Here is a 25,052-nt window from a genome sequence, read left to right as displayed (position 1 = left end):
AGAGTGAACAGCTGTTTGGAAGAAATATAACGCCGAGAGCGAAAGAGAAAAACAAGTTTTTTAGATGCAGAGGAAGCAATATTTGTAATGTGCTTGTGCCAAGAGAGATTAGAAGTCAGAGTAATCCCCAAAAGAGATATATCATTTTGCCTAGAAATCAGAGTGTCACCAAAGATAAACACAGGAGCAGAAGAATCCTTTTTGTGAGATATAAAACAAGACTGAGTTTTAGAAGGATTGAAATCAACTAAGTTGTTTTTGACCCACTCGAGAATTACCTGGAGATCGGCATTTAAGGAATTGGTAGCAGATTTTCGAGAAGTTGAAGCCGATTGAGCTGAGCAAGGTTTCTCAAAATGGAAAGTGGAATGCAATGTACTATCATTGGCAAAACTATGGATAGGATTTCCAGTCAATGGAAGAAGGTCATTAATATACAAGAGGAAAAGAGTGGGGGAAAGAACTGAACCTTGGGGGACAGCGGTATTAGTGGAGAACTTAGAAGACAGAGCGCCATCTACCATCACCCTCAGTGAGCGATCAGAGAGAAAACTGGATAACCAATTACAAAAAACAGTTTGCAAACCATAAGATGGAAGCTTGTTTAGAAGACCTTTATGCCAAACACAACCGAAAGCCTTTGAGATGTCAAGAGCAACTGCTTGTGTTTCACTGAACTTTTCCATTGAATTAGTCCATAAATGGGTAACATAAGCCAGAATATCACCAGTGGATCGACACTGACGGAATCCATACTGGCGATCGTTGATCAGACGGAAGGTTTCTAGGTAGTTTAAGAGTTGGCGGTTAATTGATTTCTCCATTACTTTAGAAAGAGTAGAAGTAATTACAATGGGACGATAATTGGATGGGAGGGATTTGTCACCCTTTTTGAGGAACTGGCTGGATCCGAGCAAATTTCCAAGCAGAAGGAAAAACACTTTTGGAATAAGAAAGTGAAAAAAGGTGACAAAGAACAGGAGTAAGTTCAGGAGCACAGGTTTTGAGAACAAGTGGAGAAATACCATCGGGACCTGGAGCTTTCTTAGCATCAAGATTCGTCAAAATCCTTCTGACATCCTTTTGATGGAAGACCACAGGAGGCATTGAATGGAGCGTGTTGGGAATGGTGGGAGGTGTTTTACAAAGATCATTAATACACGAGTTGGAGGAAAAATGGGAAGCTAGCAGGTCAGCTTTATCCTTGGCTGAAGTGACAACAGAACCATCTGGTTTGGACAGAGGTGGGAGCAGAGATGGGCAAAAGTTGCGGCCAATAGCTTTGGCAAGAGACCAGAATGCTCGGCTACCATTAGGGCAAGAAGCAAGTTTTCTACTCTTAGCCTGTTCAAACTCTAGATTGGATTGATTAATAACTGCTTTACAATTGTTGCGAGCTTTGGTGTAGGCAGAAAATGAAACTGAAGAATTAGAAACAAGCCAATTACAATATGCAATGTTCTTCTCTTGAACAGCCTTAGCATATTTATTGGAAAACCAAAGTTTAGATAAAGGACGAGATTTTAAAGTGAAGTGTGGGATGAAGGATTCCATTCCTGCAAGAATAATTTCACTAACACGATCTGAGCAAACACTGACATCAGAAGTTTTGAAACAGTAATCCGACCAAGGAAAATAAGAAAAGAAATCTCGCAGGTCATTCCATTTTGCATTCTTGTAATGCCAAACAATATGAGGTTGGGAAAAGCCATGAGATGGAGGCTCCATTGGAGAAGAGACAGTCACCAAGTTGTGGATCTGAGGTGCCTAAAGGACGTCTCACTTCGACCGTCTACTTAGAAGGGTTGTTTGTGAGAAACAGATCAAGCATGTTTGCTGTATGGTTAGGATTATCTTCAGTATTCCTGTAGGTAAATGAGCAATCTATGCAAGATCATTAGGAATTGCAAGAGCCTCAGCATCTCGGCCAGCTGAGTCAGTGTGAGTAGAAAACGGAAGCCAACTGGAGTTGTGAACATTAAAATCACCAAGGTAAATTACCTCACTGTTAGGAAAGTGGGACTGGAGAAAGTCAAGTTGCAAAGAGAGGAAGCCAAAGAGATCCAAGTAATTAGTGGAGTTGGGAAAATGGTAGAGGCAACAGATGGATTTGACTCAATGAGGTAGAGAGATTTTAAGCCAGAGAAGATCGAAAAGAGGAGATTCCAAATTACCAAGTCTTTTACAGGGAATATCGGAACGGACATATGCACAAATACCACCTTTGAGGCAAAAGGAATCATACAGCGAATAATTTGGGCAAATGTGATGAGCAGTAGTTGAATCAACTGATAACTGAGATTTTGTCAGAAAAAGTACACGGGGTTTGGTAGACTGCAAGTGGAAATTGTCATCGTTGAGATTAGAATTGAGACCACGTATATTTGTGAAATGAATTAGGTAGTGGTTTGGATCTTTTCGCAGATAAGCTTACTCTATTAGTTTGACAATTCAGGGTGTATTCAATAGTAAGAAAAAGTGGGGGTGACATGCTGTATGAAGTAGTGAAATTTTTGGATATGGCGTACACATGGTAAAAATATACCCAGATCCTTGATATAACTTGGCCTCTACAATGCCCCCCCCCACATACACACTACTTGGACTCCCTCCAGTCACTATCTGGCAGAGTAGAGGTAGCAAGATTATACACTATCTGATCCGGAAGCCTCCTAGAGAGCACACCCATTAGTACACCCGACCGAATCGAACCTATTGGTTTGGTTCGGTCGGGTGTACTAACTAGTGGCCGCCATGTGAACACCGTTTTAGAGCTGTATCCTCGAAATGGAAGGAAGATAGTATCTCGCCATGATGTTCATCATAACCTCAAAAGCCATCAGTCATACTGCATGATGGAAGAGATGAGGAAGGGTTGACTGGAATTTAGCTCTTGAGACTAAACATGGGTTCCACAACTTCAAGCCTCCAATAAGCAAAGTGGTGGTATTGCACCGGTTGATGAGAATCATCTACCACCTAGTATTGCCTGGTAACACAGAGTGGCGGCGTTTCTCCATGTGGTGTGGGTGCCACACCTCGACCTCTGGTTACATTGTTTCACACCTGGGTCATCACCCACAGTTTGCGTGTGCATGGAGGTTATACCCAGGATTACTAACAGTCCCACCATCGTGAAGGTGGAAACAGAGGATTTGGCTGTTGCAGACCATCCAGTCTTTGCCGAAATTGGGGCCTTGAATGTCACCTGAATATTAGTTCCATCAGCATTTTAGACTCCCAGGTAGCAAGTACAGCTTGTCTGGCATATCTCAGAGTGACAACCTCAAGGATCAAGTTATGAGAACAAGTGGAGAAATACCATCAGGACTTGGTGATTTCTTGGTATCAAGGCTGTTCAAAATTCTTCTGACATCCTTTTGAAAGAAGACCATAGGAGACATTGAATGGAGTGTACTGGGATTGGTAGGAGGTAGTTTACCAAGATTATCAATACAAGAGTTAGAATAAAAGTAGGATGCTAGCAGGTTAACTTTATCTTTAGCTGAGGTTGCAATATAACCATCCGTTTTTGACAGAGGTGGGAATAGAAATTAGCAAAAGTTGCTGCCAATAGCTTTGACAAGAGACCAGAATGCTTGACTACTATTTGGACAAGAATCAAGTTTTCTACTCTTAGCCTATACAGAATACACTTTTGACTGATTAATAATTGTTTTGCAATTGTTGCAAGCTTTAGTGTAGGCAGAAAATGAATCTGGAGATTTGAATGCAAGCCAATTGCAATAAGTAACGTTCTTATCTTGTGAACAACCTTAGCACATTTATTGGAAAACCAAGGTTTAAATAAAGTTTGAGATTTTAAGGTGGAGTATGGAATAAAGGATTTCATCCCAACAAGAATAATTTCACTGACATGATCTTAGCAAATACTGACATCAGAAGATTTGAAACAGTAATCCATTTAAGGAAAATAAGAAATCTCGCAGATCATCTCATTTTGCATTTTTGTAATGCCAAACAACACAAGGTTAAGAATGATCATGAGAGAAAGGCCCCTGCCGACTGGGCTAGCCGGGTGGGTAAAGTACCTGCCTGGCAACCCAAAGGTCGCGGGTTCGAATCCCGCCTCGGGCTTGGATCAAAAACCTTGAAAAACCTTGGGAGGGTTATTATGGCCACAGAAGCCGATACGCCAACAACTACCAAAAAAAAAAAGAAAAGGAAAAAAAAGAAAGGCTTCTTTGGAGTAGAGACCATCACCAAGTTGTGATCTGAGGTGCTTAGAGGAGCCACTCACCTCAATTGCATACTTAGAAGGGCTCTTGTGAGAAAAGACCATGATTGTTGGCTGTGTGGTTAGGATTGTCTGGTATTCTGGTAGATAAATGAACAATCATTAGTAATTACAAAGTCATTAGTAATTGCAAAAGCCCATTTCCTTGAAATAAATGTTATTCTAATCTTCGCATCATTTACCATATAAATGATGTTAAGATTAAAATAATATGATTTGCGGAGCAGTGATTTGAATTCAGCTGCAATTTCAACCTGAATTCCCTGCCAGAGATGTCTTTTCGCTAATGCTGTATTGGCAAAATGTTTCAACACTTTCTTTTGTATAATATTTTACAAGGCAAAATAAACTGTACATCTTATGTAGAAAACCAATTATATTTCTCTTTGTGTGTATATTTATATCTACATCTGAGTATCCTTGCATGTTAATTTTAATTTTGATTTGTGACAAATAGGGTCGTCCAAAGACTGGAATTAATTCACGAGCTGCCACACCAAATTTCAAAATTGGCAATATTAGGCGTACACAGAGGTAAGATTTTTAATCCGAATTAATATTTTTGTCTGTTGCTATTGTACTTTTATATGAGCATGGAAAAGTGTTTTGAATATATAAAAATAATTAAGGTAAAATATTCTTGAAACTGGTATTACAGGTGAACTTCCCAAGTGCAGTGATCTGTTATATGGTACCACTCCATTTTCTGACTATTTTTTTGGAAAATGGATAAATCTGGTGAACCACTCAAGAATCAGCAAATTTATTTATCTGGTTGGCTATTCTCCCAAGTGAATGATTGTGCCAGGTGTTGACCTTATACACAGGGTGTTTCAAAAATGATGGTCAATAATTTAAAGGTGAAAAGTACAAACTAAAATAAGCAAAAAAGTCCCAGTGAACATCAAGCAGCAAATGAACTGTTTTCGAGATAATGCACATTTTCTATTAAGATCCACCACTGAATATGGGAGCACTGGTTTAGCAAAAAGCTGTGAATGCTTTGCTAAAGGTGATTTTATTAAACATAAGATAATACATTTTTAATTTTTGGTTTCAACACCACAGGATTTTACAGATGTTACATGTTACAGGATGTTCTTTCTAACACCCTTTCCTTGATATTAGGTGTTATGCTTCTGGGCCTATCTTGTACTCCATGTGCGAAGCACCCGTGTTCTCTAAAGCGTTGATGTACCCTGATGAATGTGTGCCTGTTGGGCTTCCTTCGGCAGGGAAATGCTTCTTGGTATAAATGTGCAGCCTTGAGTGCACTGCTGTTGGCTTTACCATACACGAAGTGCATGTCCGCATACTCTTCGTTGCTGTAACCTCTTTCCACGTTGACTGTCCTTTGACAAGTACTAGTATGCCTGCTACGTCTCAGAGCATTGAGAGAGGGGAAACAGCGAGAATGAGCATAACCTAACCTAAACAAACAAGTCAGTGGTGGATCCCAACTCTGTATAGTTCACCTTGTCAGTGTTGGATCCCAACTAGAAATATGCAATATCTCGAAAGCAATTCACTTATGGACCCATGTTTACTAGACTCTTTTTGCATATTGTAGTCTTTACAGTTCACCTTTAAATTACTGATCATCACTTTTGAAATACCCTGTGTGTGTGTGTGTGTGTGTGTGTGTGTGTGTGTGTGTGTGTGTGTGTGTGTGTGTGTGTGTGTGTGTGTGTGTGTGTGTGTGTTCTTACTGAAGACTATAAAAATGATATTTGGTAAAGTTTACCATATTAGGTACCTGTCAGTTGTGCAACGTTAATGCTATTGCACATGGGCAATTAGGCATATATGTGCATGAAATATATTAGTCGATTTTATTTAATGGTATCTATCTGTAGGAAATTAGGTGTATAAGGTGCTCAATCCATTCAAACTAACAAGTTAGTAAAAGTAAACTAGCTTTAGCCTGGAAGGCCTATATAAAATTATATTAATTAAAATGAAAATAAAAATGATGATGAACAATGAAAATAGCAATGAAAAATGATAATAAACAATGAAAATTGTAAATAACATTCTCTCACTTAGTCATCGGTACCAGACTGATGACCAATTGTTCATCATCATTTTTATTTTTATTTCCATTTTAATTAATATAATTTTATATAGGCCTTCCAGGCTAAAGCTAGTTTACTTTTACTAACTTGTTAGTTTGGTCCTTATACACCTAATTTCCTACGGATAGATACCATTAAATAAAATTGACAAATATATATTTATATATATATTTATTTATCTGGTTGGCTAAAAATTAATAATTATTATTCTTCGTTATTTTCGGGGTTTCCTACCTACGCTTGAATTTGGGGAGTACAATGTGTACAGGAAGGATATACAGGATAGGAAGGAAGGAGGGGTTATGCTATTAGTTAAGAAACACGTAAAATCCAAGGAAGTCAAGCCAGTCGACATCGCTGGACAGTGCAGTGTCGAGTCAGTTTGGTGTGACACAAGCATTGGGAGATCATAATTGAGAGTCGGGTGTGTTGTAGGCCTAATGACTCTGGTGAATATAATAAGAAACTGTACAGGGAAATAGAGTGGGCCAGTAAATCAGAGAGTCTTATAATGGGGATTTTAATTTTCCCAGATATTGACTGGAATTTGTGGGTTGGTCACTCACACACTAGCAAGGCTTTTGTGGATTTATTGGATGATTGTTTTCTACATCAGCATGTTCGGGAGGCAACTAGAGGGAGTAATACTCTTGATCTGATTATCAGTAGTGATTCTTCATGCATTAAGAATCTGCAGATAAAGGAACCACTAGGTGGCAGTGATCACAGTGTGCTGAAGCGGGATTTACTCAAAGAGGTAACTACCATCAGGGGTAAAGGGAAGGGTTTTTGCTTTCGTAAAGGTGACTATGGTGGTCTGAAACAGCATTTAAATTCTATACGGTGGGACCAACTGATGATGTGTTACCAACAGCAAATTCAAAATGGGAAGAATTCAAAGAATTAATCTTGGAAGCTACTAGGCTTTACATACCAACTAAGAAATATTGTTCAAGATTTAGGCCTAAATGGATGTCAGATGAACTAATTAGACATGTGACAGAGAAGAAAAATGCATGGAATACATATAAATTAATGAGTGACATGGAAGCTTATGATAGATATAAGTTGGTCTGTAACCAAGTCATAAAGGAGATTAGGCAGGCAAAGGCAGATTATGAGAAATCCTTGACAAAGGATGCAAAGAAAAACAACAAAGAGTTCTTTACCTATGTAAACTCTAGAAGCAAAGGGATGAATCAGATTGGTCCACTGGATACTGATGGTTCAACTGTTGATGATCCTGCTCAGGTGGCTAACAAACTAAATGAGTATTTTGCATCTACATTCACCCATCAGGAGTTAAACTCTGTCAGTGATCTAGATAATTTTGTAATAACTGAGAGGAAAGTGGAGGAGAAATTGTTGAAGATAAACATAAAAAAAGGCACCTGGGGTAGTAGTAGTAGTAGCAGTGGCATGTGATGCAAGAAAGCAAGTGTATGAGCTTATGCAGCATCAGCCAAAATAAAAAAAATAATAAAAAAATAAAATCACGCCATTCCCTCCAAATGCCTGTCCAGTTCCTTCTTAAATTTATTTAACCTATCAACTTCCACAATGACAGATGGAAGTTTGTTCCAGCAATTAACCACCTGCTGGCTAAAGGCAAATTTCCGCACATCTATTCTACATCTGTCTTTTCTTAATTTGAATTTATGCCCCCTTAGGTTCGTAATCTGAACAAGTGGAAGGATCCCATCAGAATTCAGCGTGCTCAACCCATTCAAGGCCTTATACACCTCAATCAGATCACTGCGCAGGTGCCTAGTCTCCAGCCACTGCAATTTGTAGAACTTAAGTCTCTCTTGGTAAGAGGATCCCTTCATTCCCATCGCCAATCTTGTTGCCCTTCTCTGTACATGCTCAAGCAAATCTACATCCTTCCTAAAATGAGGCCTCCAGACCTGTACGCAGTACTCAAGGCCTGACCATTGCCTTACAGTGCAAAATTCCTATATATATCATTGACAAAACCCCATGATCTGCCCTGGCAGCCTGTCTGCATTGCTCAGAAAACTTCATATCTGACTGCACAATTACTCCCAGGTCTTTTTCATTTTCTACCACCTTAAGTGTAGTACCACACAGTTGGTACGTTTCTCTGGGCTTACTTCGACCCATATGCAGTACTTTGCATTTGTCAAGGTTAAACTTCAGTTGTCACTTCTTAGCCCATTTGCCCAAATTATCTAGATCCTGTTGCAGTAGCACACTGCCATGACTGTCATTAACAACCATGCCAACCTTTGTATCATCTGCAAACTTCGACATTAAGCCTGATATGCTTTCATCAATATCATTGATAAATATACAAAACAACAGTGGACTCAACACCGAACCCTGTGGGACTCCACTAATAATATTAGTCCATGAAGAGCAGCACCCATTGATTACCACCCTCTGTCTTCTCCCACCTAACCATCCTTTTATCCATTGTAGCAACAGTGTCAAAAGCTTTCCTGAAATCCAAATATATGATATCAAAATTATTTTTTGCATCCAGTTCCTTTGTGACCACATCATAATAACCAATCAAATTTGTCAGACAAGACTTTCCCTTAACAAAACCATGCTGTCTCTGAATTATTGCTGAAGTCTTCTCTAGATGATCCTGCAATGCATCTTTAACCAGTGACTCCATTATTTTACCCGGAACAGAAGTTAAACTAACTGGTCTGTAATTACTCGTGTCACCCTTTGATCCCCCTTTGTGAATTGGGGATACATTTGCACATCTCCAGTTGGTGGGAACCTCCCCTGAGTCCAAGGATGCTCTCATAATTATGGCTAAGGGTTTGCTTAGTTGCTTTGCCGCCTCCTTTAATATAACTGGATAGATCCCATCCACCCCAGGTGCCTTTCTTATGTTTAACTTCAACAATTTCTCCTCCACTTTGCTCTCAGTTATTACAAACTCATTAAGCACCCTGCTACAATTTGATAACCTTCTGACAGTTTCAAACCTTAATAACTCCTAATGTGTGAATGTAGATGCAAAATACTCATTCAGTTTGTTTGCTATCTGAGCAGGATCATCAACAGTCGAACTATCGATGTCAAGTGGACCAATCAAATTCATCCCCTTCCTTTTAGAGTTTATATAAGTAAAGAAATCCTTGCTGTTTTTCTTAGCATCTTTTGCCAAAGATTTCTCGTAATCTGCCTTCGCCTGCCGAACCTCCTTTGTGACCTGATTACAGACTAGCTTATATCTGCCATAGGCTTCTGTGTCGCCTGATAATTTATATGCATCCCATGCATTTTTCTTCTCTGTCACGAGTCTCATTAGTTCATTTGATAACCATTTAGGCCTAAACCTTGAACAATATTTTTTAATAGGTAGGAAACTTTTAGTAGCATCCAGTTATATTAAAGGAAGCAGCAAATTAAGTCAGCAAACCCTTAGCCATAATTATGAGAGCTTCTTTAATTCTCAGGGGAGGTACCCATGGACTGGAGATTTGCAAATGTGACCCCAATTCACAAAATAGGATCAAAGGGCGACACAATAATTATAGACCTGTTAGTTTAACTTCTGTTCCAAGAAAATTAATGGAGGCACTGGTTAAAGAAGCACTGCAGGATCATCTAGACAAGACTTCAGTTATAGCTCGGACACAGCATGGTTTTGTTAAGGGAAAGTCTTGCCTGACCAATTTGATTGGATACTGTGATGTGTGTCACAGAGGAACTGGATGCAGGGAATAACTTTGATATCATATATTTGGATCTTAGAAAGGCTTTTGATACTGTTGCACATGGAAGACTGCTGCACAAATTGGAGCTGTGTGGTATTGAAGGCAAATTGCTGCTATGGATTAAGTGGGAGAAGACAGAGAGTGGTAATCAATGGACACTGCTCATCGTGGACTAATGTTATTAGTGGAGTCCCTCAGGGTTCAGTGTTGGGTCCATTGTTGTTTTCTGTATTTATAAATGATATTGATGATGATATATCAAGCTTAATGTCCAAGTTTGCAGATGATACGAATGTTGGCAGGGTTGTAAAGGACACTAATGACAGTACGCTGCTGCAACAGGATCTAGAAAAGTTGAGCAGATGGGCTGAGAGGTGTCAAATGAAGTTTAACATTGACAAATGTAAAGTACTACATATGGGAAGAAGTAACCCCAGAGTGACATATCAACTCTGTGGTACTACACTGACAGTGGTAGAGAACGAAGAGGACCTGGGGGTAATTGTGCAGGCAGATATATGAAGTTTTTTGAGCAGTGCAGATGGCCTGCAAGAGTAGCTCATAGTGTCTTGTCAATGATATATGGGAATTTTTCTAGCAAGGATAAGGTGGTGATTATCCCCTTGTATAAGGTAATGGTCAGGCCACACCTTGAGTACTGTATACAGATCTGGAGGCCTCATTTTAAGAAGGATGTAGAGTTGTAGGAACGAGTACAGAGAAGGGCAACAAGATTAGTGAATAGAACAAAGGGTTGCTCTTATGAAGAAAGGCTTAAATTTTGCAAATTACAGTGTCTGGAGACTAGGCACCTGCAAGGTGATCTGATTGAGGTATATAAAGTCTTGAATGGTTTGAGCATGCTCAATGCTGATGGGATTCTTCGTCTTGATCGAATAATCACCTGAGAGGGCATAAATTCAACTTCAGGAAAGACAGATGTAGGCTAGATGTGCAGAAGTTTGCCTTTAGCCAGTGGGTAGTTGGTTGGTGGAACAGACTTCCATCCTTTGTTGTGGAAGTTGATAGCCTAAATAAATTTAAGGCTGAGCTGGACAGGTATTTGGAATGAATGGAGGGGTGAAGTGGGAGCTTTTTTTTTTTTTTTTTTTTTTTTTCGACTGATGCTGCATAAGCTTGCTTTCTTGCATCATATGCCTCTACTAAAGCTAATGTTAACTCTTTCACATATTAGACGATATCTGTAAATTTAACCTTAAAAACCTCATAATAAAATTGGTTTATTATGTAAAACTACATAGTAAAACTGAAGAATCTATCATAATCTTAAATTTCCAAAGTAAAATAATGAATAACATCAACATTAATAAATATATCAATCATCATAATGATTTACTTCCTAACAATAGCCATAACATCAACATAAAAGTTAGATATAAATATAAGAAACCATTTGGGATACTAGCCTGCAACTACAAATCCATGGCAACCAATTTAATATCCTATAACCCAGACATTAATGACTGCATCTGCAAACAAAGCAATATGCTACAATATATATTGATCCTTACCATGGACACATCATCACAGGAAATTTAAGTATCATTGCTGACCCAATACTCAGATATATACTAGCACAAGGATTTAAATTTAGGCCATGTAACAAAATAAATCTAACTACTTTCAAGAAACAGCTATATCAAGACTAATTAAACAACTGCTTTTGCCTAACACATAAGCATAACACACCAATAGAGGCATACCATATGTGGATCAGCAATTCATTTAATCTATTAAAACATAAACTAACATCCCCAAGTTCAAATGAATATATCCAGTACAAATTCAGCTAATATAACCTAGCTAAACTAAAACAAAAACTGCTAGAGATACATAAAGACTTCATCATTACACCGATAGACAAAGCATCAAATAACTATGCTTTTATTTGCAAAGCATTTTATGCACACACTTTGAGAACGGAACTTAACTCCAGCAACACATACAAACCTGTATCCAGTACCTGTAATATCATTACAAAGAAGTTTATAGCCTTTAACAAAAAATGAAAACTAAACATCAGCAATTACAGTCTGCCCTATATATATATATACTTCATTCCTAAATTCCATAAAAAACCCATAGGATTCAGATTTATAACGTCATGCAAGAATAGTTATGTACACAAACCAGGAAAAATCCTTGAACATCTACTACAACCCTTGTTGAACATTATTCCAAATAGCAGAATTATAGGCAACAACCTACCAGTATTAAAATCCTTACAGAATAACAATATTTCCAGTATACAAACTTTTGACTTCCACAGTTTATTTACAAGTATTAACCAAGCCAAGCTAAAAACAGTACTCAAAGATATATACCCAAAATATAGAGAAAATATAACCTGCAATACCAACTACTGGAACAACCTAGTGAACCTATGTGTCTCCAATAACTTTGTATACGATGGCAAAACAGTAGATCTACAAACTGTAGGTGGTAGATGACTTTCATCAACCGGTGAAATACCACCACTTTGCTTATTGGAGGCTTGAAGTGGTGAAACCCATGTTTAGTCTCTAGAGCAAAGTTTCCGGCATCCCCCTCTGCCCATACTTCTCCTTCAACCCACGCACGGTACTTTTGTAAGTACTATAGGTTTTGATACCTTTCGTGTTTGGGGTTTTCATAAAAAAAAAAAAAAAAAAACTATTGGAACACCGATGGGAAGTCCGGCTTCATGCATAATAGCAAACCTATATCTATGTTGGTCCGAAAACTCATTTCCACAGGAGCTTAACTTCTACAGATATATAAATGATCTCATAGTTATTAACTGCCCAAAATTCATCAAGGAATATGGACACTTATACCCCAGTGAACTCAAACTGGAAAAACAAACAACATGGATGCTACAGCCTATTTCCTGGATCTTGATATTACAGTAATAAACAACAAAGCTACCATAAACCTGTACAATAAATGGAATGCATTTAATTTTAATATAGTCAACCTCATACAATGGCATTCCAGTATATATCTAGAGGAGTGCATGCCAATATTATACTAGCACAAAACATCAGGATAGCAACCGTCTGCAGCAATAAGGAAATAACCATCAATAACATCAAGATGTTGTACAATAAACTGGCAAACAACCTTTTGCTGGGTTAAAGATGGTTTCTGTATTTAATGGTTGTTAACAAATCTAAGTGCTTTTCAATTTTCATTTGTGTTAACACTTTTTTTATATTTGTTATCAGGACACAATGAATCCTAGGTGGTAGGTTGCCATGGCTCCCAAAATTATTATAATGTTGCCTGATATTTTCTGTAACATTTTTCTCATGAAAAATTTTGTCTGTCTTATCTGATGTGTTATCAAATGTCTGGTGACATTTAACTGTTGATCATTACAGCCACAGTTAAATGGTTGGTAGAACTCTTTTATGCATGAATTCTGTAGATTGAGTGAGCTTTCATGCATCATAAAGAATAATATTTCTATAGCTAACAACATTCAGATTTCATTAGTGTGAAAATGAAGCAGTTATCTGAAGAGGTATTCTGATTTTGTTACGTATGTGGGATAAAAAGCAAAAAAACTCAGTGACTAATTCTTCAAATAGGCCACTTATAATCGCAGCAATAAATATGTCAGAATACACTAATACAATGATAAAACTATGAAGTTAGAAGTGAAAAAAAAAGTTAAAAAAAAAAAGCAATAAAACAACATTAAGCTTTCAAATGCAGTCACCTCATTTGTCAGCAGTGGAATTTCCAGTTATGGTATATCCATGTTTCTCCCCACTTTCCAAACTCGGTAATGGAGAGTGAAAATTGTAACAACAATAATAGATTCTCTTGGATTCATCATGTGAAAGCATTTATAGTCACTGTGAAACCTGCAAAATAACAGTCATAAATCCTCTGATACTGCAAAATGTCAGCCTTGAGTTATTGTTATTGTACTAATTAGAGACAGACTGAACTGGAAAGATACCAAGGAAACCTCTATGGAGATCAGACTCACTAAGGGCAGCAATTTACTTTCTCACAGACTCAAACAAAAAAAAGTTATATTTTCTTAGGAGACACCTTTTCTTTTCAGTTCAACACTGCTACTAATCTTCCAATATCTAAATTTTTTACATCACCTGATGCTGCCTCTAGTGCATGATCTGGTGTGTAATGCTGATAGACCTTTGTGATCTTTGTGATATACTGACATCATTGGTATATTAGCATTAAATAACTTAGTCTTAGAAAAAAAAAATTAAGTTTCTCATTTAAAATTTAAGTTATGACTTCTAATTTTTTTATTTTACTTATGTTTATTTTTTATATGAACATTTGGATATTACAATTTTTGAAATTTATATAAAATTGTGTTATTAGTATTTTTAATTTACAGATTACAGGTAAATGTGTTAAGGTATTTGAAAAATACCTTAACAGATTGGCAAATTTCAAAATTTTAAGTAAAATCAAAATTTCATGATATTGTGAATTTTGAATATTCAAGGTTTTACCATATGAGATTGTAATTGTTTTTATTGCAGAATTTATCATGTCACATAATTTGGATATTATCGAATTAACTAAAATTTGTAAAAGTGATAAAGTAGCTGTATACAGTATTTTAAAAACCAAAAAGGTGTTCTACCAATACCAATTTGTTGATCAAAGTCACAGGTACAAAATTGCTGATGACACTAATGCTTTAAAAATTAATTACACTATAGAACTATCAGTGATATTTCACAATACTTTGTTTGTAGTAGTGAACTACAATGGTAGTATGAGAGGCATCAATTTAATTGTATCTCATATTGTGACTACCTTCACAACGATATTGCGCTACCTCGAATAAGTAATGCTTCACCAATGGAGAAGACTATTGTTACTTATTCTCAGTGGATACCATACCCAGACGGCACCGTTTCAAGGCTTATTGGCCTGTCATTGATGGGCAGGTAGGTATTCTGGTGTTGCTATCATGCCAACCCAGTTATGAAGTATGAACCCCACAATATGAGAGATGCCAAATGGTGTGCATAGTAATAATACTAAGAAAATAAATTTCAAAATATAAGAGCGGTGAAGCCCAATCCTTCCTACTTTTAATAATATTGTTTAAATATAAGATAACTTCTCATACATTTTTTTGGAAATTTCTTCAGCCGACACTCACATCAAATTTATCCGGTTAATACATAGTATAAAAGGTCTAAGTTAATGACACGATATTATCCATACTAAAAGATAGTTAATTTATATGGGTTTCATAAAATTAATCTTGCATTCAATTCCCAATTTCTACTTACTGCTACCAAGGAAGAGCAAGCACAGGTGATGCACATCAACCCACCAGCAATAATAGACTAGAAAAAAATCGAAGGCAATTGTCGAAACTATGTTAAAATATCCAAGACTAAATTTCTTTATACGTGACTAGGTTATTTCAGTTACGAACTGTGCTCACAAGAAGTAAAGTGACGTATTTAACAATACCCACTCTCTTATAAATCAAATTGAATTTAAAATTAGTGTGCGCGACAAGATTATTTTTGTTAACCAATGTGAATATTGCTATTCACACATGCACGTAAAGGTCCACAAGTCCGAAATGGTGTATGGTCTCTGTACATTTATAGAATTGGATTTTAACTTCATTTCAAGTGTGTCAGCTATTAAGAGTTTTGTGTATTCATTTTGTATATTAATTACTTTAGCCTCATTAAAAAAGAAAAACATGGTTCTCCTGGATGGCGTGAAAGGAAAGTTCAGAAGCACTTGTCCTTTTTGCCCTCACAGATGCCTGGTGTTGTTGTAATCGCATCAAAAGATAATTTTGGGTAGAACCAATGTAAAAGGAATTGCATTCCCCACAAGCAATGTTATAGACTATATTGGTTTGCTCCATGTTAGAGACTGAGGTTGTCTTCCTTGCCCTCAATATTGTCTGTAGTTTATTTATCGGTTGTGCAACTATTTTAAATTCTATGTTTTTAAAAATGTTAATAAACTGTTCATACCATTGTTGTACAAATGGAACTTTAATAAAATATTTATGTGTAGTGCACTTACTAAGTTATGAATTCCTTTAATCCTGTAATATACATACGAGACTTAAGTTTACTTTGGAAAAGGAAAAACCAGGTGAGAATTCTATAAATTTTCTTAATTTTACATTAACAAGGGTCAACGATGACATTTTAAAATTTACCGTAAACCAACAAATACAGGAAAATTTTTGCATTATTCGAGTTACCACCCTTTTATACATAAAAGGGTGGTATTAACATTTTTAAAAACACAGAATTTAAAATAGTTGCACAACCGATAAATAAACTCCAGACAATATTGAGGGCAAGGAAGGCAACCTCAGTTTCTAACATGGAGCGAACCAATATATATAACATTGCTTGTGGGGAATGCAACTCCTTTTACATTGGTTCTACCCAAAATTATCTTTTGATGCAATTACAACAACACCAGGCATCTGAGAGGGCAAAAAGGAGGTTTCCTTTTTGCTGAACTTTCCTTTCACGCCATCCAGGAGAACCATGTTTTTCTTTTTAACGAGGCTAAAGTAATTAATACACAGAATGAATACACAAAACACTTGAAATGAAGTTAAACTCCAATTCTATAAATGTATGGAGACCATACACCATTTCAGACTCATAAAATAGCAGTTCAAATTGAATAGCAATTCAGATTGGTTAACAAAAATAATCTTGTCACAGCACACTAATTTTAAATTCAATTTGATTTATAAGAGAATGGGTATTGTTAAATGCTTCACTTTACTTCTTGTGAGCACGGTTCGTAACCGAAATAACCTAGTCATCTATAAAGAAGTTTAGTCTTGGATAGTTCAACAATTGCCTTCGATTTCTAGTCTGTTATTGCTGGTGGGTTTAGTTTTGGATGGTTTGATGTGCATCAGCTGCGCTTTGCTCTTTCTTGGTAGCAGTAAGTAGACATTGGGAATTGAATGCAAGATTAGATTTTTGAAATCTGTATAAATTAACTATCTTTTAGTATGGATAATATTGTGTCATTAACTTAGATCTTTTATACTATGTATTAACCAGATAAATTTGATATGAGCGTTGGGTGAAGAAATTTCCTATAAAAAGGTATGAGACGTTATCTTATATTTAAACAATAAGAAAATAAATGCACAAGACGTAATACACTACGAATTAGAAATTCACTACAGAACTATCAGTGATATTTCACAATACTGTGTTCGTAGTAGTGAACTACAACAGTAGTATGAGAATCATCAATTTAGTTGTATCTCATATTGTGACTACCTTCACGAGTTACCATGATATTGCACTACCCTGAATAAGTAACAAATCACCAGTGGAGAAGACTATTGTTACTTATTCTTGGTGGATACCACCAACCAGACGGCACTGTTTCAAGGTTTATTGGCCTATCATTGGTAGGCCAGTAGGTACCCTGGTGTTGCAGTCATGCCAACCCAGTTATGAAGTATAACTCCACAAGATTGCAATAATTTGGCATCTCTCATATTGTGGAGTTATACTTCTTAACTGGGTTGGCATGATTGCAATGCCAGGGTATCTATCCACCCAATGATGATAGGCCAATAAGCCTTGAAACAGTGCCATCTGGGTGGTGGTATCCACCGAGAATAAGTATCAATAGTCTTCTATATTGGTGAAGCGTTACTTATTCAAGGTAGTACAATATCATGGTGTAACTCATTGGGAAGGTAGTCACAATATGAGATATAATTAAATCAATGCCTCTCATGCTACTGTTGTAGTTCACTACTACAACAACGTATTGTGAAATATCACTGATAGTTCTGTAGTGAATTTCTAATTCGTAGTGTATTATGCCTTGTGCTTTTATTTTCTTAATTTTAAAAATGAATGTACTCATATCTGTCTTAGAGCAATGTTAATGTGAATTTTAGTATTCTTTCAGTATAGTTTTGAATTTTATGGTGCATAAAATTCAAAACTACATAAAATTTGTGAAATTTGGCTGCCATACAAAATGTCCCATGCCACTCAAGCTCTCTGCATGGCACCTGAGTATTATAGATGGCACCCAGATCAGTACTAATTAGCATTTTCAATTTAGTATTAGTAAGAAAAAATTATGCAAGGAAGCAGACTTTTTCTGAATCAGCCAGAAAAAATAAAATAAATAAATAAATAAAATAAAATAAAATAAAATAATAAAACACAAAGTAGAATATTCATACTATTCTCATTTCCAGAAAGTAAGTATCTAATTCTGCTTTGAATTTAGCCAGACTTACAACATTGGGAAACAACTTATTCCAATTGTTGACAACCTACTACTCTTAAGTGGTGCCTCCGTAGCCAGGTGGGAAGGAGCAGCAGTGCGTAACACACGCTTCTTGATTAGACCGGGGTTCGAGCCCGTCACCACCAAATACGGAGGATGCGGAAAGGTCAGGGAATGACCACCGCATATTCCCGGAGCAATATGGCCTTAGTTGCTAATGCTCCTAAAAAAAAAACCAAAATAACTAACTAACTAACTAACTACTCTTAAGTGAACTTCATAAGATTTATTGGCGCCTCCGTAGCCAGGTGGGAAGGAGCAGCAGTGCGTAACACACGCTTCTTGATTAGACCGGGGTTCGAGCCCGTCACCACCAAATACGGAGGATGCGGAAAGGTCATTCAGGGAATAACCACCGCATATCCCGGAGCAATATGGCCTTAGTTGCTAATGCTCCTAAAAACCAAATAACAAACAAACAATAAGATTTATTATTTATTTTATTTAATTTTATTATTATTTTACTCTTTTTTTTTTTTTTTTTTTTTTTTGCTTGCTGATGTAACATAAGCTTTAGGCTTCCTTGCACCATATGACTAATACTAGATCTGGTCTTCTGTTATTTCCTGAGATTTTATATTTATGGCCCCTGGTTCTTGTCTCACCTAAGAACAGACCTTCCTCATTCATTTTACTCAATGCCTTCATTCACTCAATCCCTTTGGGTGCTTTATATACCTCAATCAGATCATCTCTTAAATGTCTGGTTGTCGAACTTTGCAGTCCACACCTTTTAGGCTGTTCTTGATATGTGCATTAATTTGCACTCATCACTAATCTGGCCACCCTTCTTTGAACCTTCTCCAGAAGTTTAATGTCCTTTTCTCCAGACCTGAATACAGTACTCCAAATGTGATCTAACCATTGTTTTGTATAGAGGGATAATGAAGTCCCTCTCCATTACCGGCATAGGTCCTATAAATCATGGATAGGACACTTGTGTTAGGTGTGTGACGGCACCAGGGGGTTTCTTTCGCCCATCTCCAATGTGCTTTCCTAGTTTACACTTCATAGAAAATTTCATAACAGATTGAATCATAACACTTCAGTCTTTTTTCTTGAACCACTTTAATCTCATCCCCCCCTTAGCTTTTACATGACTCCAGGATTTATGTGCACCAAATGCAGGATCTTATATTTAGAAGCATTAAACTTTGAGTTGCCACTTTTCACACCATAATGCAACCAATCCATGTTTTTTTAAAGTATCACGGCCTGGCTTTACATGTTAACCACCCTTCTTGCCTTCATCTCATCAGCAAACTTTGACAGCTTCCCTTTGTTACCCTGGTGCCTCCATAGCCAGGTGGGAAGGAGCAGCAGTGCGTAGCACACGCTTCTTGATTAGACCGGGGTTCGAGCCCGTCACCACCAAATACGGAGGATGTGGAAAGGTCAGGGAATGACCACTGCATATCCCGGAGCAATATGGCCTTAGTTGCTAATGCTCCTAAAAACCAAATAACTAACCTTTGTTACCCTTGTAAATTTCATTTATAAAAATTAAAAATAGGAGGAGACCGAACATCAAACCCTGAGGATCTCTACATGCAAGTTACACTAGTCCACTCTGAGGACTGACTATTTATGACAATCCTCTGTCTCCTATCTTTTAGTCTGCCTGTGCTCCAGCATAGGATCCTACTGGTAATTCCAGTTTGATATAGTATATAGCAGCCTTCCATGAGGGATGGTGTCACAAGCTTTGCTCAAGTCTGGGTATATAATGCAAATTTTTACTTGCATCCAACTATTTAATGACAACGTTATAGTAATTTGCCAAATTAATCAGGCACGACTGCCCCTTAATGAACCCATGCTGGGATCTATTTGAGATACTATTTTTGTTGAGATTGTCCTGACTCATATTCTTAATGACAGATTCCATGATCCTTCTTTCCACAGAACTTAAACTCACTGATCTATAATTACCCAAATCTTTTTTAACACAACCTTAGAGACATTAATACTTCACCAGTCCAAGGGGGATTTTCCTGGAGTCTTAATGTTTTCATTAACTTTCTCAATGTTTTGGTACATTCACATAAAGCCTTTTTAAGTATAACTGAATATATATCATCCTTCTCTGGAGCTTTGTCCCCTCTTTAACCTAAATTTTCTCAATAGAAGATAATGATGGTTATTTCCAGTATCAAATCTTTGTATAACATTGTATTTTTAACTAGTTGTTTAAAATTCTTTTTTATACTGTTATAGCTAGTTATGCATTCCTTGTATTTCTCACATGCTGCTTCTTCCACATAAATTTGCCTCTACTGTATGCTGAATTACCAGGTGATATAGTAATGAAATGAATATATCAGCTCTGCTCTTCTCTGCCGGCTGTTACGGGCACCTCCGTAGCCAGGTGGGAAGGAGCAGCAGTGCGTTGCACACGCTTCTTGATTAGACTGGGGTTCAAGCCCGTCACCACTAAATATGGAGGATGCGGAAAGGTCAGGGAATGACCACCGCATATCCCGGAGCAATATGGCCCTAGTTGCTAATGCTCCTAAAAACCAAAATAACAAACAATAAATAACAAGCCGGCTGTTACTGAACATGCTGTCCCAGATAATGTGAGAAAATTTCACTTTGTGCTTATTAATATGTTTCTTTTTATACCTCTTTGTTTCTTACTTTCCCAATATTCTCCATTTATGTTTACATTAACCAGTGGTACGGTGTTAGTTTATTATAAGTTACATAATTTGTTTGACTACATTCCCTGAATAAATGTGTTAATTTTCTGAGCTGCTTCTGAACTTTTATATATAAACCTTTTTTTATTGTACTTTTTTATGAAAATATGAATTTCTTTTGAAGTTCTACTTTTTGAATATGTTTTTATTGAGTAGTACTGATAATCATTAGGCATCTAGATTCTTTCCATAAAAATTCATTTGTAAAAATAGACTCGTGGCATTTTATGTGATTTATTTTAATGTTTTTTTTTTTTTATTATTTCATTAATATTTATCTGTAGATTTTCTCCCACACCACTACCTCCATATACTCTTAGCCTTTTAGAAGAAGCACGTAATGAAATTAAAAATTTGTAAGTATTTCCACTTAAGATTTAGATAAGTTAATCTTTTCTTTCTTGCATTCATAATATTCAGTTTGAAAATGGAGATTTCTTGCATATCCTTCAGTCATATATATCTTTTGTTTAGGATGCTACAGCATTTTGTATATCAAACATGTCTCAAAGTGTTGCAGCAAGATTAGAGTTAATCTCAGTGTGGTTAGACTAAGACCTGTAATGAAAAACACTTTCATGAGTTTGCTATTGTATTCAGAATACAGTAAACCCCCGCTATTTGCGGTATCTGTATTCGCGGTTTCGCGTATTCGCGGTTGCTTATTTAATATAAAATGAAATCTAAAAAAATGTGAATTTTAAAGCGCCGTGAACATTTTCCGCCATAAAAAAACGTGAGCGTGGCTAAAATGATCTTTCCCAGTCAAAACAGCGCTCAGTGGGTGGGGGAGAGGGGTGACAAAATCGCGAGCGTGGATGTTTCTCACTGATCCTTGTTCAGTATGTGTTATGCGCTTGTCATGGAAGGTTTCGTCGTTTGCTTTTAATTTATATGCTTATAAATTGAATAAATTTATCAATTTATAAATTGATATGCGTACAAAAGTGATAAATCTACCGTTTTCAGTGTAAAACAGACTTTTTCGAGTGTGTTAACGGAAGAAAGTGACTTTATTGTGGACAAATTCTTTCTAACCCGTACAAAAATATGGCTACGAATAACAAGAGAAATGTGAAAAGATCAAAGAAGGTGATGACATTAGTGAATAAAATTGGGTTATTAGACAAAATTTCTAATGGTGAAAGTGTCTTCTCAGTGGCAAAACATTATAAAATCAATGAGTCAACGGTACGATCAATCAAGAAATCAGAAGAAAAAATCTGCTGTAGTGTCCGTGAAAACGCGCTAATTGCTTCAAAAATTTGCTCTGTAACTTGTGATGTTAAATTAGAAAAAATGGAAAAAGCTTTAAATCCGTGGATAGAAGACCGAACTCAAAATAAAATTCCTTTAAGTTCACTCATCATTCGTGAAAAGGCAAAACTCCTTTATCAACACTTTACGAAACAGATGATAGCACTGACGTTATAAGTTTTTTAGTTAGCAAAGGCACTGGTTTGAAATTTCTAATAAATATTACATTTAATAGTTTCATATTTTCATTTCGATGCCATATGCTTGCATTTCACTATGTACTGTCTATGTACATAGTCATATTATGAAGGTACATATAATACATACGTGCGCCTCCGTAGCCAGGTGGGAAGGAGCAGCAGTGCGTAGCACACGCTTCTTGATTAGACCGGGGTTCGAGCCCGTCACCACCAAATACGAAGGATGCGGATAGGTCAGGAATGACCACCGCATATTCGCGGAGCAATATGGCCTTAGTTGCTAATGCTCCTAAAAAAACCAAATAACAAACAATAACAAACAATACATACGTAGACAAAATTTTAGACTAGTTTTTCTTATATATTTCATACTTTGGAACGGAACCCCTTTATTACTATGGGAGCCATAACTCAGTATTCGCGTTTTCGGTATTCGCGGCATTTCCCAGGAACGTAACCCCTGCGAATAGCGGGGGTTTACTGTACTTCAAGGATGCTTCAAATGTAAAATCTTTGGGAACCTCCATGTAGACCTAACTGATTTTAAATATGTAAAATTTTCAACCAAATTTATATTTGATATGGTATTTGACAATAAAATTACTGATATAAATTTACTTAATTAAAATTTCGCAGTGGTATTATTAAATTATTAATGTCAGTTATGAAACCTAGGTAGCATCACACAGAGTTTAGCTATTTTCCATATGTCACTTATGTTTGTATTTCAAAAGCATTAATTACTAACTTGTTATTGCTAAAACTAAGTGATATCCAAGCTGGAATATATTTTGCCAAATAATGTTTCAAAAATTTAATATTTTTGAAACATTATTTTTAAATAGCTGTTCTTTTCTTACAACAAATCTAAAAGTGATAAGAAATTTATGAAATTTAAGTTTACCCTATATAAATATGAAAAATTCAAGTTACAATTTTTAATTCTTATAAGTTTATATAAAGTCAGTATTAATTTTTTGTTCTAATTTCTGATGAGTAATGCTATTTTATAGTTCATTCCACTCTAAATCTCTATAAAATCATTTGAACTTAATGATAATGTTATTATTAACCTTGTCAGTAACTGTGATGATAAAAAGATTGCAATTTTAGTATTTGTTGATTGTTCTGTTATGATAAAAATTATGTACATGTTTTAATATGGTTGGGAATGACAATACACAATTAATATCGATAAGATGAAAACACAGTAGACTCTTGATTTTCCATGATAGATGGTAAAATAAAAATCCCGGTTAATCCAAAAATACAGCAAGTCCCCGACACATTCCAGGACTTCTTAAGTAAGTTGAGTTTTACGTAACTGGGGAATGACTAATAAAATATTGCTCCTATATCTGTGATATGCTTATTATTATTATTACACAAAAACCACATATCCTCAGAAGAATCAAGAAAAATAGTTATATATTTTTCAATTAGTTAGTTATATATACAGGGTGTCTCAAAAATACACGGCATAACTTCAGGAATGAGTTCCTCATATGTCAACAATAAAAATATTTTATATCAACATAGTTCCGGAAATGCTTGGTTCCCGAGTTATTTACCAGAATGTCTTATCTCCCGCAGGTGATTTCCTTCATCACAAGGTACTGACAGAATCTGGTGGTTTTCCATTCCGACCATGTACTCAAATCAGGAGCAAACGGATATGCACTTTATGTACCGTTTGGCGGATGGCAAAGCTCTGGAGGCTCGTCGTTTGTACCATGAAAGGTTCCTAGAACAAATGTCCAGACAGGAAAATATTTGAAAGAATCCATCGCTGCCTTTGTGAACATGGGACCTTTACACCTCGTGCTGCCGACAGGACGACCAAGATCTACGACTCCTGAAGTAGAGGAGGAGATTTTGGATGTTGTGCATGCCACTCCTGGAATCAGCACATGCAGAATAGCAATGCAACTGGTTGTTCAACGTTCGACTATTTGGAGAGTGTTGCGAGAACACCAGCTGTATCCTTACCATCTGCAACAGGTACAGGCCTTGTCACCAGCAGATTACCCTGCGCGAGTAATGTTCTGCCAGTGGTTCTTGCAGCAATGTGGTACAACTCCTCACTTTCCTGCCCTAGTGATATTCACAAATGAAGCACAGTTCACATGAGACGGAATCCAAAACTTTTACAATCAGCATGAATGGGCTGAAGAAAACCCACATGCAATTCTTCCATCACATCACCAACAGTGGTTCAGCCTCAACCTCAACATCTGGGCAGGTGTTTTTGGTGATAAGTTATTTGAGCCCCATGTACTTCCAAACAGATTCACAGGGCAGGCATACAGAAAATTTCTGGAAAACAACATGCCTGATTTCTTGGACGACACGCCACTGATCATTCGTCAACAAGCACACTTCATGCACGATGGTGCTCCCGCACATTTCAACCACCTAGCCTGCAATTACCTGAATCGAAGGTTTCCTGGTCAGTGGATAGGTAGAGGTGGACCAACTGCCTGGCCTTCACGCTCACTGATTTAAACCCACTAGATTTCTTCTTGTGG

The 25,052-nt window shown here is 36.7% G+C and overlaps 1 protein-coding gene across 1 annotated transcript in view; it reads left to right on the top strand.

The window, feature by feature from the left end:
• Positions 1 to 25,052, top strand: part of LOC150090021 (protein fantom-like) — a 234,503-nt gene that overhangs the window by 25,061 nt on the left and 184,390 nt on the right. The window contains exons 7-8 of the mRNA XM_090390151.1: positions 4,716 to 4,792; positions 21,352 to 21,423. Of these exons, the coding sequence (XP_090246277.1) occupies positions 4,716 to 4,792; positions 21,352 to 21,423 (149 nt within the window). The remainder of the gene's footprint in view (positions 1 to 4,715; positions 4,793 to 21,351; positions 21,424 to 25,052) is intronic.

The sequence above is a fragment of the Mastigoproctus giganteus genome, chromosome 2, assembly GCF_048544385.1.
Source record: "Mastigoproctus giganteus isolate SK-2022 chromosome 2, ASM4854438v1, whole genome shotgun sequence".
Taxonomy (NCBI): Eukaryota; Metazoa; Arthropoda; class Arachnida; order Uropygi; family Thelyphonidae; genus Mastigoproctus; species Mastigoproctus giganteus.
This window is presented reverse-complemented; position numbering and strand designations above follow the sequence as displayed.